The 17,029-nt window shown below is 43.0% G+C and overlaps 1 protein-coding gene across 3 annotated transcripts in view; it reads left to right on the forward strand.

The window, feature by feature from the left end:
- Positions 1 to 11,400, forward strand: part of LOC104961235 (signal-induced proliferation-associated 1-like protein 2) — a 51,487-nt gene extending 40,087 nt beyond the window's left edge. For 2 of the 3 annotated variants that reach the window (XM_010789496.1, XM_010789499.1), the window contains 6 exons: positions 562 to 697; positions 3,848 to 4,067; positions 5,713 to 5,844; positions 8,126 to 8,243; positions 9,137 to 9,215; positions 9,643 to 11,400. In XM_010789496.1, the coding sequence (XP_010787798.1) occupies positions 562 to 697; positions 3,848 to 4,067; positions 5,713 to 5,844; positions 8,126 to 8,243; positions 9,137 to 9,215; positions 9,643 to 9,789 (832 nt within the window). In that variant the 3' untranslated portion in view covers positions 9,790 to 11,400. The remainder of the gene's footprint in view (positions 1 to 561; positions 698 to 3,847; positions 4,068 to 5,712; positions 5,845 to 8,125; positions 8,244 to 9,136; positions 9,216 to 9,642) is intronic. The other variant, XM_010789498.1, reaches the window with a different exon arrangement.
- Positions 11,401 to 17,029: the final 5,629 nt, after the last annotated feature.

Consider the following 17,029-nt stretch of genomic DNA (forward strand, 5'->3'; position numbering starts at 1 on the left):
ACATCCTCCCTTCCCAGTAAAACTCCTCAACACACTCGGCACCCTGAAAATCATGACAGACAGAAACACTGCAGAAGCGAAACATGTCATCTCTTGTTGATCCTTTGTCAATCCTGTCTAGCAGCTCTTGTGTTCTCTGTTGTTGTCTGAAATCTCCTCCACAGTGTGTGGTTTGCACTTGTCTCTGAATGTAATTTCGGTCCGAACCTTCTTTCCTCGTTCCTTTCTCCCTCTCACAGCCTGGCTGCATTCCTCAGTGTCTTTAACCATCGTTTTGGCAGAGTGAGATGGGACAGGGTGGGATTGAAAATCAATTCCCTCCCTGCTCCCTTCTCCAGCCCTGTTACCCCCAAGTTCACCTGACTAGCATGGAGGCACCTGATGTTGGCATGCTAAGACTGATCCACCCTGAACCCTTTTGTGTGATACTGACATTATTTTCTAAATAGCTGGGGCAAGCAGTGAAGGCCCGAGGACTCCAATGCAGGATGTGGCTCATTATAACCTTTCTGATGAGCTCTGCTCTTCTGTGCCCCCCCCCCTCATCGGTATGGTTTACAGGCAGCTGTACGCAGAGGAGGCCTGCAGGCTCCAGGCCGCCGAGCAGGATGGGAAATCGCTGCAGAGACTTTCGAAGGAAGAATATCTTAAAATGATGCTCCTGGACAGCCCTCCAGGAGAAGACAGAAGTCGGAAGGTAAGGTCATCGTAGCTGATTGACTAACTAACCTATTAATGGCACAGTCATTTTGAGGTTGACCAATAAAACCTGTTGAAACTGTGAAATAATGATTGATAGCGTGATGACATGACATTGTTAGGATCGACCACAAACCCCTCAGGCTATTTTATCATGCTGACTTAACAAGCGTACTACCAACAAGGCCAGAACCAGATTAGATAGCCTCTTGCTGGGAACCAACTAAAAGCCGGACAAACATCTGCTCCCGATCAGCCACTCCTGCTGCTGAGCTCACAGCTGATCCAACTCATCTCTTCTGACAGAAGACACTTTCAGTCCCCAATTGACTGGCACAGAGTGTTTGGATAATTTCATTTATAATGGGGCCTGGGTTTGCTCAGTCGGGATGTCATGGATTAAAGGCAGGGAGTTGCACAGAGTGCATCGATGTTTGATTTTCCTGCAGACTCTATTAATTGCATCTTCCATTTGCCCAACCCCCCATCCATTATCTACCCGGAAGGGACCCTGGAGACATACAAATGGTTTATTTTTGGATGCTGCTCGATCCTAATATAAATGCACTTCATTCTTACAGAAGATAGAAGGCATGCCCTCTTGCACAAGCAGGCCATGTCCCTCACACGAAGCAGCTGCGTGCTCTGATCGGTTTGCCTTGTTGTTCACTGGGCTTCCAGTACATCAAATGTGATGCTTACAAGAGAACCATGAAAGCAGGTGTGTCAGGCCGTTGCTATGATTTCCTTCTAGTTTCCACAAAGAATGAAAACAACTGGTGCACAGTACTGTATGTTGGATCCAAAGAGTGGTATATTCTTTGTTGTAACCTCAATCTCCAGTCTGATTCAGTATGATCATACAATGTGTGGAAAAGGCAGCCTGGGAAAGAGATGCATGGAGGAGGGCACAGAGCCAGAAACTCCAACCATATAAACATCTGATCCCTATAAACACATACTGTTCCCTCTCCGGGAGCAGCTTCTCCGGGACTGCATGTTTTCAATCAGCTGGCACGTAAAGGATTACAAATACAGTAATGACAATGTGGGAAACATTGTTGATTTATGACACATTTAATAAATGTATTTGATCGTTAAAAGGTTAATTCGTGTGTCACTTCCGGTAGTCACCCGATGCCAGTCTTTGTGTTAGTGAGCAGGTGCGGAGAGATTTCCCTCGCCGGCCACGGTGTCCGCTGAGACGCCGTGCCGCAGACAGGCAGACTATTGTGTCGCTGACGTAAAGGAAAGGCCGCTCACAGCTCATTCTCCCACAGCGTTCCTCTTTTGAACCTCCTGTGGGAAAGAAAAAAAGCATCTGAATACAGTAGGTGGTTGTCCGACACATCCTCCCAAGTGGCACGTCAAAGGGTTTCTTATGCTGGTTGTTGTCTTTGTTCAGAGCGAGCACCGAGGGAAAGAAAGTCAGGAGAAATCTCGGTAGATGTGTCACTGCTGCCTCGCCTGATAAGAGCGTTGCATTTGTGCAAAGGAATTCAAACAGCCCAAATCAGAGAGAGGACTGTTGCCAGCTGAGGTGGATTTAGACACACTGAAATAGTTGATAATCTTTCAGGTTTGATTAAAGCAATATTTTCCGCATAATGTGCAGTTAACCGACGCCAAGATGTGTTCGGATGTGTTGCTGTAGATAGAATAAATAAAAGGCTTCTGAAAAAACATTAAGCCCTTTTTGCAAGTGGTTTCATTTGGACCGACTCCATGTATTAGATCTTTAAATCTGTGCTATTTTTGTTTTATATGAGAGCGCAGCAAATCCTGTTCAAAGTTGTTTTGATGAGCGAGGAGCGTTATGGGGTCTAATCTTGTAAAGTTGGGTGGGAAAACTTGCAGTTAGACAACCTTGTTGAGTTAAAGCCCATGAGATGTTCTTAGAGGCAGGGTGTATGTATGCTGCTTTGAGTTCTAATGCACATCGCCGCTTTAAAGACGTACTAGATGTTTGTTAAATTGTCACGGTGGGATTTGTGGGGGATCAGTCTTTTGAAATGGAGATGGCTGGGTGTTGGCTTGCGGGAATGCTTGTCTAGTGTTGGTTACAGCTGGGAAGCCAAAGGCAGATATTTAGCCATCTGGCAAAATGTCCCACATATCATTTGTGGCTACTTTTGATGTCACTTCTGTAATATTTCTGTAAGCTAAAAGGGAAAATTGATGAATTCGATTGGCTTTAGTGGTTTTGTGTGTTAAAACAGGAGATCTTCTGTCAAAATTCTGGCCGCAGTCATGGAACTCGATTATCCCTGCAATGATGGGCTGTGTAATTCTTCTCTGTGCACAGACGACTGCACATCAGGACAATGCTGCTTTTCAAACCACAGCTATTCTAACAGCTTTTGTTGCATTGGCTTTTATAAGTCCTACAAAGCAGCAAACACACTTTAGTTTGACTTTATTGCTTTACTGGATTGTGTTTATTTGTTTTTGTCTGACTTGTAAAAAAGCATACAAAAGAAAATGTGAAGCAAATTCATTCACAAATGAGTGACTTTGCATTAAATGGACTTCTACATGAGTTAAATTACGTTGTATTGATCTGAATCAATAATCCCTGGGTAATAACACATGCTGGACTTTAGTTTAAGGAAAACTAAAGTATTTTTCATCATCATCTTGGCTTATTTCCTATAAATGAGGCCATTTTGACTCAATTGGTCACGCTAACTGCACTGAAAAGATTAGGATTGACATGGGAAATAATACTCCCATTTACAATACTCTGTTCTGGTACACTTATTGCTGTGTGACTTTATTCTATCAAATACATCTCTGGCATATCAGCTTATATTTTTCTTCTCCATCCCGATTAGGCACTTTCTGCAGTTTCAGAATGTTAATTCTCACATTAAGCTCAGTGACTACACAGTAACCTCCGTCACCACCTCCATGAGGCCTGTCCCCTGTTTCCCCCCACTCTGCCAGACCCCATCCAGCTGTGCTCAATCCATCTGCATTTTCCAGAGAGCAAAGACTGTAATTGATTCCTGACACTGCTCCCTCATGTTTCCTCCTTACCCGCCCAGCTGCCCGCTCATGTAAACCTGCTGTGCCGAGGAAATGTCATTCAGCTCCATCATTTGCATGATTGTGCCTCTCTGTTGACAAATTGTTCTCCTTCTCTCAGGTGTCAGCGGTGGGCAGTCTGTCACCGAGACGTTCCCTATACCGGACGCTGTCAGACGAGAGTGTGTGCAGTAACCGTAAGGGTTCGTCCTACACCAGCTCGCACAGCTCCATGCTGGACCAAGCCATGCCCAACGACATCCTCTTCAGCACCACGCCACCTTACCACAGCACGCTGCCCCCCCGCATTGTCCACAACCAGGGAGCCTCCAACCTGAGGAGTGAGTACAGATGAACTTTCATTTCTCATTTTACCAATGAAACTGCACATTTTCTAGGTAAATTTTTCAGATGTTTTTCGTTTTTCAAGGATATACTATAACACGCAGTTCCTCCGTGCTATTCCACAGAACAAACACAGATGTTTCATGTGTACTGTTTAGAGAGGGTTTTACCTATTTCATCCACGAGGTCTGTTTGTTAGAGGAGGAGACACTGAAGATAATTCAGATTTGATTGAGAGCATCCTAGTGGTGGAAATGACATACTGTGCCCTTTAAAGAAAAGAAAACAGAACTCTGTCTTATTAAAATACCTCTTAGAGACAGGAAAGCTGACGTAGACTTTCTCTGCATCTATGTTGCTCTTGGATTATCATTCCTCTTCTCTGGCCCCAGATAAAAGCCAGGACATGCATACTTGTTTGAAGAGCCACTTGTGTCCTACCAATATTCTTAGCCCAACTGGTACACACTCCAGCAACACTCCTCGATGTAGACAACTAATTGGAACTGGGCGAGGCTGCGTGTGACTTGCACGTGGCTCTGTCTGCATTAAGCAGACACCTGTCACTGCTGGCTAGTATTCCCCTCTGTTCTCCAAGCATCCTCTGAATATGCATTAGTGATGAGAGGTGTGATGTGTCCTGCCTGCGCCGCTGCAGGTTTTGGAAGATCTGTGACATGAAAATGCCTATTTTTCCATCAGGAGTGTCTCAATGTCTGTCATACATAATGTTTCATTCACTCATAAGTCCCTGCCTGCCTCCCTCTCTGTCCCTCTCGTCTCATTTCCATACCGCTCCTCATCCCTGTCTCTGGCTGCCATCTTTGGATAGAAAATGGCTTTTGGAAAGATGTTTCTCTCTTTGGCCTCTTCTGACTGTCAACCTGATGGATTCCTGATTGTTTTGAAGGGTAGTTGAGAACACAGGCTCTCTCTTTCCCTGACTGAAACAGCCCAATTTGGTAAACAGTGAATCACTCAAGCTCCAAGACGCTGGGTAAATTGAAAGGAGAGTGTCAGCATCACCTCAAGCTCTCTCCGTCTCCTTCTCTGCTTCTCCACTCGTGCTTTTCTAAATGCCTCTCTGCAGAATGGGAGCTTGTTTATTGCATTCCCCGTCTTTCAGGGCTGACAGGGAGGGAGGGCGGAGAGAGACAGAGTGGAAGGAAAGGAGATATTGATTGAAACATGAAGACATTCACTAAGACAAGTCATTTATCGCCCCTCAGTCAGCGCCCTTGCGAGTGGCACGCAAAGAAGGTGGTTTAATGTGAACCTATTGTGCTGTCACATAAATAGAAAACTTTTCTTTTTAGAGTGAAATAGCTTGCAACGATTAGGAGGATTTGTTATTTCGCTTCAGATTAGCATTGGACTGGAGGTATGATTGGATTGCAAGGATTGGATTTACCAAGCATAGACTCGAGCTAGGTGTTTTGATGTGCAAGGCTAGAGTAAGGTTAATAACCTCCCTTTAGCAGCAACGATTTGTTTGAATAAACCCCCTCCCCTTCTACGCCCCCCCATACCTCTCCCAACCCTCCTTGTCTGCTGTGATGCAAACTGATGGGTGACTCAGAGATTAGCTCTAAACTCAGGCCAGGCCTGGACACTGATCCGAGTGCCTGCCTGTCTCTGCAGATGACTTTTGGTTCTCTGACGGCTCCTTGGCGGACAGGTCCAAGTTCAGCGACCCGGGCCTCATGCCCCTCCCAGACCCTGCCTCGGGCCTGGACTGGTCCCACCTGGTTGATGCAGCACGAGCCTTTGAAGGTAACCAGCCTGGCGGGAGCTGCTGGCACCTCGTGTTACCTCCCCCTTCTTCCTGGCTGCTTAGCTTGTGTGTGTGCAATTTTGTGTGTTTTAGTCTGCAAGTGCTAGCTCGCTTGCATGTGCAGGTTTGTGTACGCTTTGTGTTTTCTTCTAGTGTCTCCTAAGGTGCTGTAGGGACAATTTAAGGGAACGGTTTTTGATTTTTGCGCCTCTGCTCTGAGCCCCCTTCCTATTGAGCACTGTGGCTTGGAAAAGTGAGCCATCATTTGTCAGCAGAGACATGGTGCCAATTGTCAAACTATGAAGCCAGCAAACGGCCACTCGGGAGAGTTTTTACAGGAATACTTTGACTGTTAAGCTGTTCGGGTGATCATTTGGGTATTTTGGCTGCTCTTTGCTTCTTTTGTCCGATAAATCTGAATATGGTCGACAAGATGTTGGATTTTCTTTAATCCACAAAAAGACATCTCATCTGTCCCTAAGGGGCACATTCACTCCTTAGAATTAAAAATCTTCCTTTTAAGGTACAATCTTGTTTCTAATAAGCAGTCTGAATGGGTGCTTTAGAGTAATTGTGTTTTTTGTGGGCTCTGGGAAAGCAATTTTGGAATCAAAAGCTTACGTTAATTGCGGGGGATATTACAGTTTGTTGTCTCTGGACAACACGAGTTATATGTTCCTGTCAAAACAAAATCTCTTTTCATTCACACTCTTATTTTCATTTAACTAGCATTGAAATGTTTCAGCAGTTCATGGTCAGCATCATCGCTTCTTTCATTTCCCCCCCTCTTTTAGTAGTTTTGCTACTTCTTTCATGCCAGTGTATTCCCCATCCATCACAGAAACGCTAACATGCCAGTATTTTCTCCACTTGAACTCCGACTGACCCCCAGACCAGCGATGGGGTTGCATGTGACCATTTGTTTGTCATAATTAATGAATCCTCTGTGGAGTTTCTTCTTTGATACATTTCCTGCTGCACAGCCCGCAGCGTATCATTTAAGCAGAGGGGAATCAGTGGAGATGATGCGGAGTACTATGAAGGCAGTTGTCACGGCAGCCTGCATGGCCCAGAAAAACGCTGTGTAAACTGGAGTCTTGTTGCCGAGCAGAAAGTGTCTAAACCAGCTCTGATTGGAGGCAGGGCAGAAAGAGGTTGCCTGAGATGTAAAGCAGTTATAATAGCACTCGTATCCTTGGTCATGTGGATCCAGAGAGACTGCTCATATTCATATAACATTTGAAAGTGGATGGAATCAAAAACAGTCTACATTTCAGCAACCAGTCTTTTGTTGCAATCAGTGAAAGCTTTCTTTGTCAACTATTGCATATTATTTTAATATTCCCTCGCAAATACATACAGCACGGTATGTTCACTCGGATAGGTATTTTTTTCTCTTCAGTGTAATCTGTTTTGGTTTGATTATCAACAGCTTGCCCAGAGAATCTGGACACCATGTCATGGGGAAAGAATGACAAGCTGCTTTTCCTTTGCCCGTCACTGCTATCCTAGAAGTCTTTAATCTTTCTGATGCAGCCAGCACATATGAGGGAAATATTCATTCATATGTAAATTAAAGCTTGGTCTCCCTTTCCTGTCGCATCCAACTCCGGGCTCCATCAGCTTTTGTCTTGGAGTGGATTAGTTTTCATTTGGAGGCTAAATTAATAGAAGGGTTTCCTTAATCTTTTCTATGAATAGGCAGATCCTCCTATCTTTAGTCTCAGACCAAGGGCTTGAGAAAAAGAGTGTGGTTTCTAAAGAAAAGAGCATTACGCCTCAAAACTGAGCAGTCCCCAAGCATAACATGCCAAGTTTGGGTTTTCAATGGGGCTTTGAGCAAGCTTAAGGGCCTGATATGGCAAAACAAGCATGACTAGTGCCTTACAGCTCTCTGGGATCCAGCCCATTATGAGTCAAACAGCTGTCAGTAGCAGCTCAGAGGGAGAAGCACCGCAGCAACACCCAAGGGACTAACTTTATCTGTGATGGTCTTTAAAAAATGCTCTGTTTTCCACCTTGTTCCCTATTGTCTGGCTATAGATCTCTCAGTATGGGAGGACTGCCTTTCAGCGCTTCAACCAAAACCATTCATTCATTAAAAAAAGCATGAATGAATCGCCCCATCCTGTCACGAATGCATGCATGCGAGTGTGTTGTTCCGCTCTATTTTAGTTGTGTTTAGCATGTTGGCACCATGAAGTGCCTTTCTGAACACATTTCCTGTCTTTGATGTTAAGGGCAGATTATGACCTGTTGCGTCACCTCTTCTGTCTCCAGACCAGCGAGTGGCCTCTTTCTGCACCATGACGGACATGCAGCGGGCGGAGGCTCTACATATCTCCAGAGAGCTGACCAGAAGGGTGGTGGAGGCGGAGGGAGCAGCCCTGGGAGCAGAGTAGGCTAAAACAACAAACACACAATTACCAATGTTCCAGTAGCAAGTGAAAAAGGGACTGTTTGTTAGAGCCTGCTCACAAACAGAGATTTAATAATCATAGTTTAGCAACCCTAACTCGACATGGTAGAACTGTCCAGTTTAGGATCTCTATACCTAAGGACTCTATCCATGATTTATTTGCTAACTGTAACTACAAAGGGACGTGTCATTAACTAATGCATGTATAATATTATTTTGGGTTACAGGTAATATGAATCCAAATCTGCATTAGTTAATGTTATCTTTGCAAAACTCATCGCTTGTTTGTTATACTCAAATCCTTTTCTGTGGTGAAAGAGAAACATCCTCTAGCATAAACCTAAGCTCTCTATTGCTTATCAAAAATATTTCCCAAACTGTAAGCAACTAAACCTTTCAAGGATTATGTGAGAACAAGTTTTTGGTATTCCTAATGCTTTAATAAAATGGTAAGGCTTAGAAGCTCCACATTGGAAAACATGAAAAATGCACTCCCTTTATTTCCAAATCCACTTACACTTAAGATCTGTCTGTTAGCATCATATCAAGTATGAGTCTAACATATTTTAAGATAACAAACATAAAAAAGTAAGCTGGCAGCTCAGTATTTTAGCATTAGCCTACACTAGCTAGCTAACATTGTTATAATCAGCGAGCGACCCTCATGTTTTCAGACACAAAACTCCATTGTCCAATTCAAATAATGGGAAAACGGACAGCTTGACAGGCATAACAACAGTAATTAAAGGGGGCGGGGCTTATCTAACTGTCCATTATCAGCTCCTGTATCGCTGTGGAAGAGGTCTTGTGTGTTTTTTTCGAAAAAGCTGTCTTTCTTGAGTCTTAACCAATACCCTTGTGTCCCCCTACAGCGGCGCCCCCGCCACACTAACCGGCAAAGTCAACCAGTTGGAGGTGATCCTCAGACAGCTGCAGTATGACCTCAGAAAGGTGAGGTCGCATATATCAAACTGATTTCTTGATTCTGTCTTCGTCACCTTTTTGCCCTCATTTGCCCTCATCCAGGTCAGCAAACAGTGCATGTCTGTGTCACGTAGCTCAGAAGAGCAGACATTGAGTAATGCATGCCCTGCGGTCTGTGTAATACAAACTCATCTACTTAATTCAATATCCTGCTTCCTTCCCTCATTGTGTCCCAGCCCAACATTTCCCCACCTCGACTAATGCGCTTAACATAGTGACGGGAAGTGCACTTTAATCAGAACAGAGAAAAGGCTGCTTTGCCATGTTAATGCTCCCCATTAACACAGCACTGACGACAGATGCATGTTCTTATAGCGGGGGATTTCATCAACTTCCATTTATTTTTGCCTCATGTCCCGGTGTTGATTGTCTGTGTGTTTCTTTGTGTTTCCAGGAGAAAGAGGATAAGGCGATGTTGCAGGAGGAGGTGCAACACCTGAGACAGGACAACATGCGACTGCAGGAGGAGAGCCAGACGGCGTCGGCTCAGCTCAGGAAGTTCACAGAGTGGTTCTTTCACAGCATTGACAAGAAACCCTGAGAGACCCGCAGGAAGAGAGCAGGAGACGGCCTTCACTCCTCCTGGGCACCCACTCAACTCCTACTTTAGACTTCCAGATAATCCACAAGCCAACAAACTATAGAACCAACCATTACCAGCCCCCCAGAGTAATGAAAACTATTTAAAAAGCCCCTGCTTAGGAGACTGTAGCAGCCCTGTGTGGAGAGACTTGAAACCCTGATCTGGAACTTAGTTTTGGGATCCTCCTCTGACTGAAGTGCGGAGCTGTTTCTGATGTTAACGGTTTCTTTATCCTGACTAAAGGGGCTCATGGGAAAACCTTGTGCGCTAGAGAGGAATTGAGAACCCTTGAGAGCCCTGCTCTAGTCCCTGGGATCTTCTTACAGTAGTGGAATGTAAAGCTCTTTTACTGTAGTCATCATATAATCTACCTACGTATGTCACGTCAGTCTACTGTGCTGTATACTCAGCTGTACTGTATCGTACTGCACACTGTCACACAGCTGTTTCTGTGCCGGCCTTAACGGACACAGGAAAGTGGAGAGGGTAAGGCGAGGAAGGGGGAGGAATGTACTGGACTTAATGAAGTGGTACTGACTGTCTGCTTGCACCAAGAGGAATCCACATGTGGCGGTCTTGAAACATACAGTCCAAGGGGGAAAATGAATGTAGCTCAACAGAGACCCTTTTTTTCTGGATTTCTGTTTCCCTGGCTCCCAAAACGTTCACGCTTTTGATGTTTTGGGTTTTTTTTTTTTTCTTTGAACAAATTCCCCTTTTTACTTTTCCTCAGTGTTGTAATGTAGGGTCACATGGCAGTAATTTTGATGTTTCAAGGTGCTTTTCCCTACACACATTCGTCAGTAGTTTCCATTCACTGTCACAATGTCCTAGCAATAATGAAGTGGTAGTTACAAAACTGTGTTTTAAAATGAAAAAAGAGAAAAAGAAGTTAGCACAAACGTGAAGAGTTCCTGTCGAGAAGCAGTTGTACTTGACATGTATTTATAAAACAGGACAGACTGTGCCTAAAACTCTTGGTTGTAAATGGATTGTTTCTCTTTGCTTTTATTTCTCTTTTATAAACACATGCCTTGTCTGTGGCTCACTGATATAAAATTGTATGTATGATTGTGTGTATGTGTGTGTGAGAGTGTTTGATAGTGTGTGTAGTTTATCACAGCAAATGTGTTCTTATGCAGTGGTTTCTAGAGCATTAGAGCAAGCGCCAGTGAACCACACTTACAATGCCAAATGTGTTTATTTCTGTACATATCTGCCACAGAAGTGTCTTGTATTTAACACTATTATTTAAGCTTATTTAACCTAAAGTTGTTTATTTTATTAAAGGTATTTTTTTTCTGCACTAAGGAGAGATGACGCTCTGTGTATGTTGTAAAGTGTGTAGCTTGCCAGGGCAAAAAAACAACTATATATTTAAATATATAAATGATGATTTTGGAGATTCCAACATTTGGATGCTGCTAGATTACAGTTTGCTGGTTTGTATGCTTTTAAAAATGTGTCTCTCCATAAACTGTCTCATCCCTGGTGGGACACTGGTTGCTTTTTTTTGGTTTTGTTCATTTTTTGGTTTTGTTTTTTTAATAAATGTAGTTGTAAAAATAAGCCCCTATTGTGTTTGTAAATGCTTTTGTTTCCAATATTCAGAATTTCAAATGATCCCCTCAAGTTAACCCCAGTGGTGTTCAAACATATATTCCCATTTCTGGGGGGTTGTGGTTGTTGAGTTTTTTTGTTTTTCTTAATATGTCAAAAACAAAACCTTTTTTTCTGGTAAGTTAGAGGATAAATACAGCTCAGTTTGAGCCAAAGAGAGGGTTAGCTTAGCTTAGTTTAGCTAACTGTGTTCCCCTCTAGTGCTACGCTAAGGTAATTGTTGCTTTATACATTTTGTGTGCAGGTGAGTGGTAATTAGATTTTCCTCCAACTCTTGTTACGAAAATATATAGTGCATGTCAAACTATTTAACAACACTTTCAAAAATTCGTAATGTAAGAGATTAATTCCTCATACAGAAATGCTTGCTTTTAGTGGGTGAAAACGTTTCAAAGTTACTAGCCCTACACCACAGCTCTGCAGGGTGACTCAAAAAATAGGAAAGAAAAAATTCTCTCTTGCACTAAAAGACTTCTGAAGTTTTGAAGATGGCTGCTTGATATGTGAATCTATATTTACATGTTTTGGTCATCAAAGTTCAGCTTATTCCTTCATCTATCTTTCAAGTGAGCTCTGAAAACTCCCAGTGCCTCAAATGCAGGATCAGAATAACAAGGAACTGAATGTTGATTGAACTGGCAGATATTTTTGACAGAAATTCAAACATTCAGTCTGCATCAAAAGCATTACAATTAAAGTGAATATGAAGCTGAGTATATGTCCTCATCAGATATGATCAGAAGAGCCCATTTTGGACGGTACAATTGTTGAGCTCCCTCAGGAGAAGACAAGGATGACAACCTCTTGTGTGAGACTTGGATCTGCTATTTTGTAAACAGCAGGTGTGCTAAGACTTTCGAATGGAAACATGAAACCATAATGTGTTTGTGATTTTATTTCCTGTGAGCTGTTGTGCTTTAAATAAATGACAGATGTTGCTTTCACCGCTGGGATGGCAAAGGACATGCTGAATAATTAATCATAAGCCTTTTTGGGTGTGCAGAGAAAAACAATTCAATTAGTTTCCTCCTTCCTGCGTAAACCTCCAGCCCAGCTGCTGGAGTGTGGTCCAATCTATGGCGTCCTCTCAGGACTTGTGGCTGTGCAGGTGCTTGGATCTGTGGGTTGAGCTGGTTTGGCTGTATCTTTTTTGGATTCATTTTTCCCACATTTTGGCTCACTGTTGAGGGAGTTGGAGCCAATTGCAGTTAGCTTTTTTGAAATGTTTTTATTTGTGCTTCACCTCTGTGTCAGCAAAGCTTGTCTGAGACAAATCCAATAAAAGCTTCACCCTAGTATGACTTTATGAGGGAAGTTGGAGGTCACAGCCTGTTCTGACCTCTCCATCAACCGCCACTCCGCCCTAATGCTGGTATAAAAATGCCTGGATGGCTATTTGTGAGTGGATTTGTCTGGGTTTGGCCAGCGTGCTTGAGATGAGGTAGTTAATCAACATTTGTCTGTGCGGTGCCAGGACAGCAGATGGGAGCTCACACTGGCACAAGGCGAAAGTGTTTCAGATGGAGAAGGATTTCAGGTTGTGTTGAGGGCACGCTCAGGCTCTCGACCAGTGACTAAAGAGAGGCACCAAATTACTTTGGCATCAAGGAGATCTGGAAAAAGATCCATGGACAGAGGAGGTATAAATGAAAGATTAAAAAAAAGATACATGGAACCAATTAAAGCCTACAATGGCATGTTGGGATATTATCAGCCTTGCAAAATATGCTGACAGGCAGTAAAGTTAGACCCAATCTATTGAACATCCACTCTAACCAGATGGAAGAGCTTACAGCCATACATTGATTTCTAATATTTGACTGTCAGCAGTAAATATATTGAATGTTGGCGTTTCTCCTCCGCTCTGGACTGACGGTCACCAGTCAAATCCTACACTGATTTATTTGGTGCTCATCGCACATAATAGCATGTGACTGGGGACACAGTAGTCCTACTTCCAAAGTCCCACAGCAGATGCTCCCCTGCTGTGAGTGCCACCCAAGTCAGGATCACGTTACCTAAAATAGGGCTCAGTGGGGCCAAAACGCAGCTGGCAGTGCACGAAGAGAGAGGGGAATCTATCGACTGTGTGTGTAGCTCAGACTGTGGTTACCGCAAGCCAAATATCAGGTTCCCTGCAAACAATGGATTAGATTTGAGGTTTCTGTTGGATTCATCTACTCTGGATAGCAGGGAATTATTCATACATATGAGAAAGTCTATCTATGCATTATTCAGAATGGCTGTTGTGTTTAATCCTTGGTTCAATATGTTGATTCCATTATTTTTCACATTTACCAGAAAGCTAGATGTATGAATTATTGACAACTAGGTAGGATCAAGTCTTCGTTCTGGAGGTCACAAGAAAGTCACAGGTGAAGTCCCAAGTCCTAAGCTTTAAGTTTCGAGTCCTAAAGTCATTATGCGCTCATTACCAAATGTAATGCAATATTTTTCCCGCTTATTTTGCATACTGTATGTCCTTTTTTTTGTTGACCACCATATCGTTTTTTTATGTTCCTTTTTCCAACTGGCGCTCATTAGAGTAATCTAAGTAATCAAGGTTCCATCCTGAAACTTGATTGGATGCTGTCAGTTCTATCATAGTGGATCTGGGGATTAAGAGTCGACTAGTTGTGGATTAATACCGTTAATTAACAGATTGTATGTGTTTTTAAAGCAAAAAAGGTAATGTCATGTGACCCGAGTCCACAGCTCTGTTGACCACAACTCAGGTATTAAGCACTGAGGATGGTTTAAAAAAAAAAAAAAATCAACAGTTGTTTTGTCATTATAGTTACCAAAACTCCATTGTGTTGTGTGCCTGGAGGCCTAACAGCAGGATTAGCTCTCTCACCTGGTCTGCTTATCTGTGCAGCTCATCTCTCCTCTGCAGGCGCTTTAAAATTCCCTCTGGCTCACTGGGGAGCCGCATCTCACACACAACACAAAAGAAAGGAAAAGAGGAGAAAAGGGAAGATCCTCCAAACCTTCAGACAGTCAACTCTCCCATCTGCCTCCCAGGTTCCCCCGGGCCTTCCTTATCTGTCACTCTTAGCTGAACCTAGTGAAGGGTGACATTTTATAAACCACTCGCTTCAATAGAAATCAGAAAAGGGTAAAGAAAAAAAAACATTTTCAGGAAAAGGTCATTGCTGGCAGGAAAGCTTGAAATCTCACACATCCAGCATGGAGGAAAAACTCAGCCAAGCCTGTGAGTTGTAGGTGTGGGAATGAAGGGACGGCACACATGACTTGTATTGTCTGTGTTGTTTCACTGCCAAATTAGATAAAGCAGACAGGAGCAAATAGATAAGACGGGCCTGCTGAATTATCTTCATTTGCCAATATGTCCTTGTCTGTTGTCCTTTTCAGCTTCAGAGCAACAGCCAGTCCTGATATCGATTGTCAATCGGCGGCTTCCCGTTCAAACAGCCGCGCCCGTGAGGAGGCTTTCAAGAACATTTGGTTGAGTGGGAGACCGAGATCTCCATGCTGACTTCCCTTTTTTTAATTTAAGGTATTGATTATGCAAAGTTGAATTGGTCTGGCCTGGCCTATGTAGCTGAGTTTTAGAGGGTCATGGGAATATTGATGTCTGGAGGGTGAGTGGTAGGTGCGAAAGTGGGGGCGTATAGTACCGAATAACAACCAACCCCCACTGACCCATCATCAGCAATAAAAGCTTAACTGGAAAAGGGAATCGATCCTGTGTGAGAGAGGATATCAGAGACACTGGAAGGTCAAACGCAAAAATGTGATTGTTTGGCAATTCGAGCTCAGAAAATCTGAGAGACAGCAAGCGCATTTCGTGGCATCTGCGGGCAGTGGCAAGTACTTCCGGTATCTGCCACAGAGGCCGCTACTCCGTGGTATCTGTGGCAAGTATATGCCACAGATGTGGTATCTGTGGCAAGTATATGCCACAGATCCCACAACTTGCCGTGGCAAGTATATGCCACAACCATGCCACAACTTGCCGTGGCAAGTATATGCCACAACTTATATAAGCCACAACTTGCTGTGGCAAGTATATGCCACAACTTGCTGTGGCAAGTAAATGCCACAAGTTAAGAGTTAAGAGAAGGTTTACGGTAGGTGCCACTCGCCTTCCGTGGCAAATGCTGATATTTAAATGTCGCTGTTTTGGCATGACTTTATCGGACTGATCTGTACACAAGACTGATGATCTGTTACTGATGGTCCGATCATATTTTTCAAAAAGCTTAAACATTATATGTTCTATAGATTTTACTTGGAGAACGTGGTTTGTTAAAATAAATAAACGTGCTATTTTTATGATCATACTCAAGATATATTATTAGTAAGTTGACATAAAGATCTAACATTGTTGACCAGAGGTGGGAAATAGGCTAACTTGTATACTCAAGTACTGTACTTGTGATTTAGAAATAGCCTACTTGTACTTTAGTTGAGTATGTAAATGGTATGTTACGTAGTAGGCTACTTACCCCACTACAATTCAGAGGTATATTGTGTAATTGTAGCCTACTCCCCTACATTTATTTAATACGCTACCTTTAGTTACTTACTACAGATTCTGATTAATGATGATACATATAATCAAGTCTTAAATCAGACTTTATAGTTACTCCTGGAGTAAATTCACAAGATACCCTAAACAAAGTCATTAAAACTAGCTGCACCTTTACCAGCTTTGAGAACACTTTCATGATCAATCATTATAATGAAAACATGTATTATGCACTTTAAGTATATTGTTATGCTAATCATTTTGCGCTTTTACTTGAGTAACATTTTAATGCATGACTTTTAATTGTAACAGTGTATTCCAACATTTAGGTTGGCTACTTCTACTTTTACTTCACACTAGAACCGCCAGGGGTCGCTGTATAGCCTACCTAAAACCACCAACGTGTCAAATGAACGAATGCATTGATTTTCAAGGTACAATGTTATTTTATTTATCGTACTAGAACACAATGAGTGTTGCCATTACTCGCCGTGGCATGTGCCTTGGCATTTGTGGCATCTCCCACAGAGGCCACTACTCTGTGGCATCTGTGGCAAGTATATGCCACAGATGCCACAACTTGCCGTGGCAAGTATATGCCACAACTTGCCGTGGCAAGTAAATGCCACAGATGCCACAACTTGCCGTGGCAAGCATATGCCACAACTTGCCGTGGCATTTGCGCATGCTGAACGCGAGTTGCCACAAGATGCCAGAGTTAAGAGAAGTTTTACGGTAGCTGCCACTCGCCTTCCGTGGCAAATGCTGATATTTAAACTCGTATTTATCGTGTAAAATGTCGCTGTTTAGGCATGACTTTATCGGACTGATCTGTACACAGGACTGATGTGCGATCTCTATTTTTCAAAAAGATAATAAATGATCATTTATATACAATTTTACTTGGAATAGCCTACGTTGTTTGCTAAAATAAACAAACGTGCTATATCTATGATAGTAGGCTAAACATAGGCCTATATTGTAATAAAAAAAGAAATATTGGCAAGTGAGCGTTGCAACGCAAGCCCTGGGCAATTGTCGCTTCTTGAGGGGAGTTTTCACTGCTTGCTACGATAACCAGGT

The sequence above is a fragment of the Notothenia coriiceps genome, unplaced genomic scaffold, assembly GCF_000735185.1.
Source record: "Notothenia coriiceps isolate Sejong01 unplaced genomic scaffold, NC01 NC01_scaffold00032942, whole genome shotgun sequence".
In the NCBI taxonomy this organism is placed as follows: domain Eukaryota; kingdom Metazoa; phylum Chordata; class Actinopteri; order Perciformes; family Nototheniidae; genus Notothenia; species Notothenia coriiceps.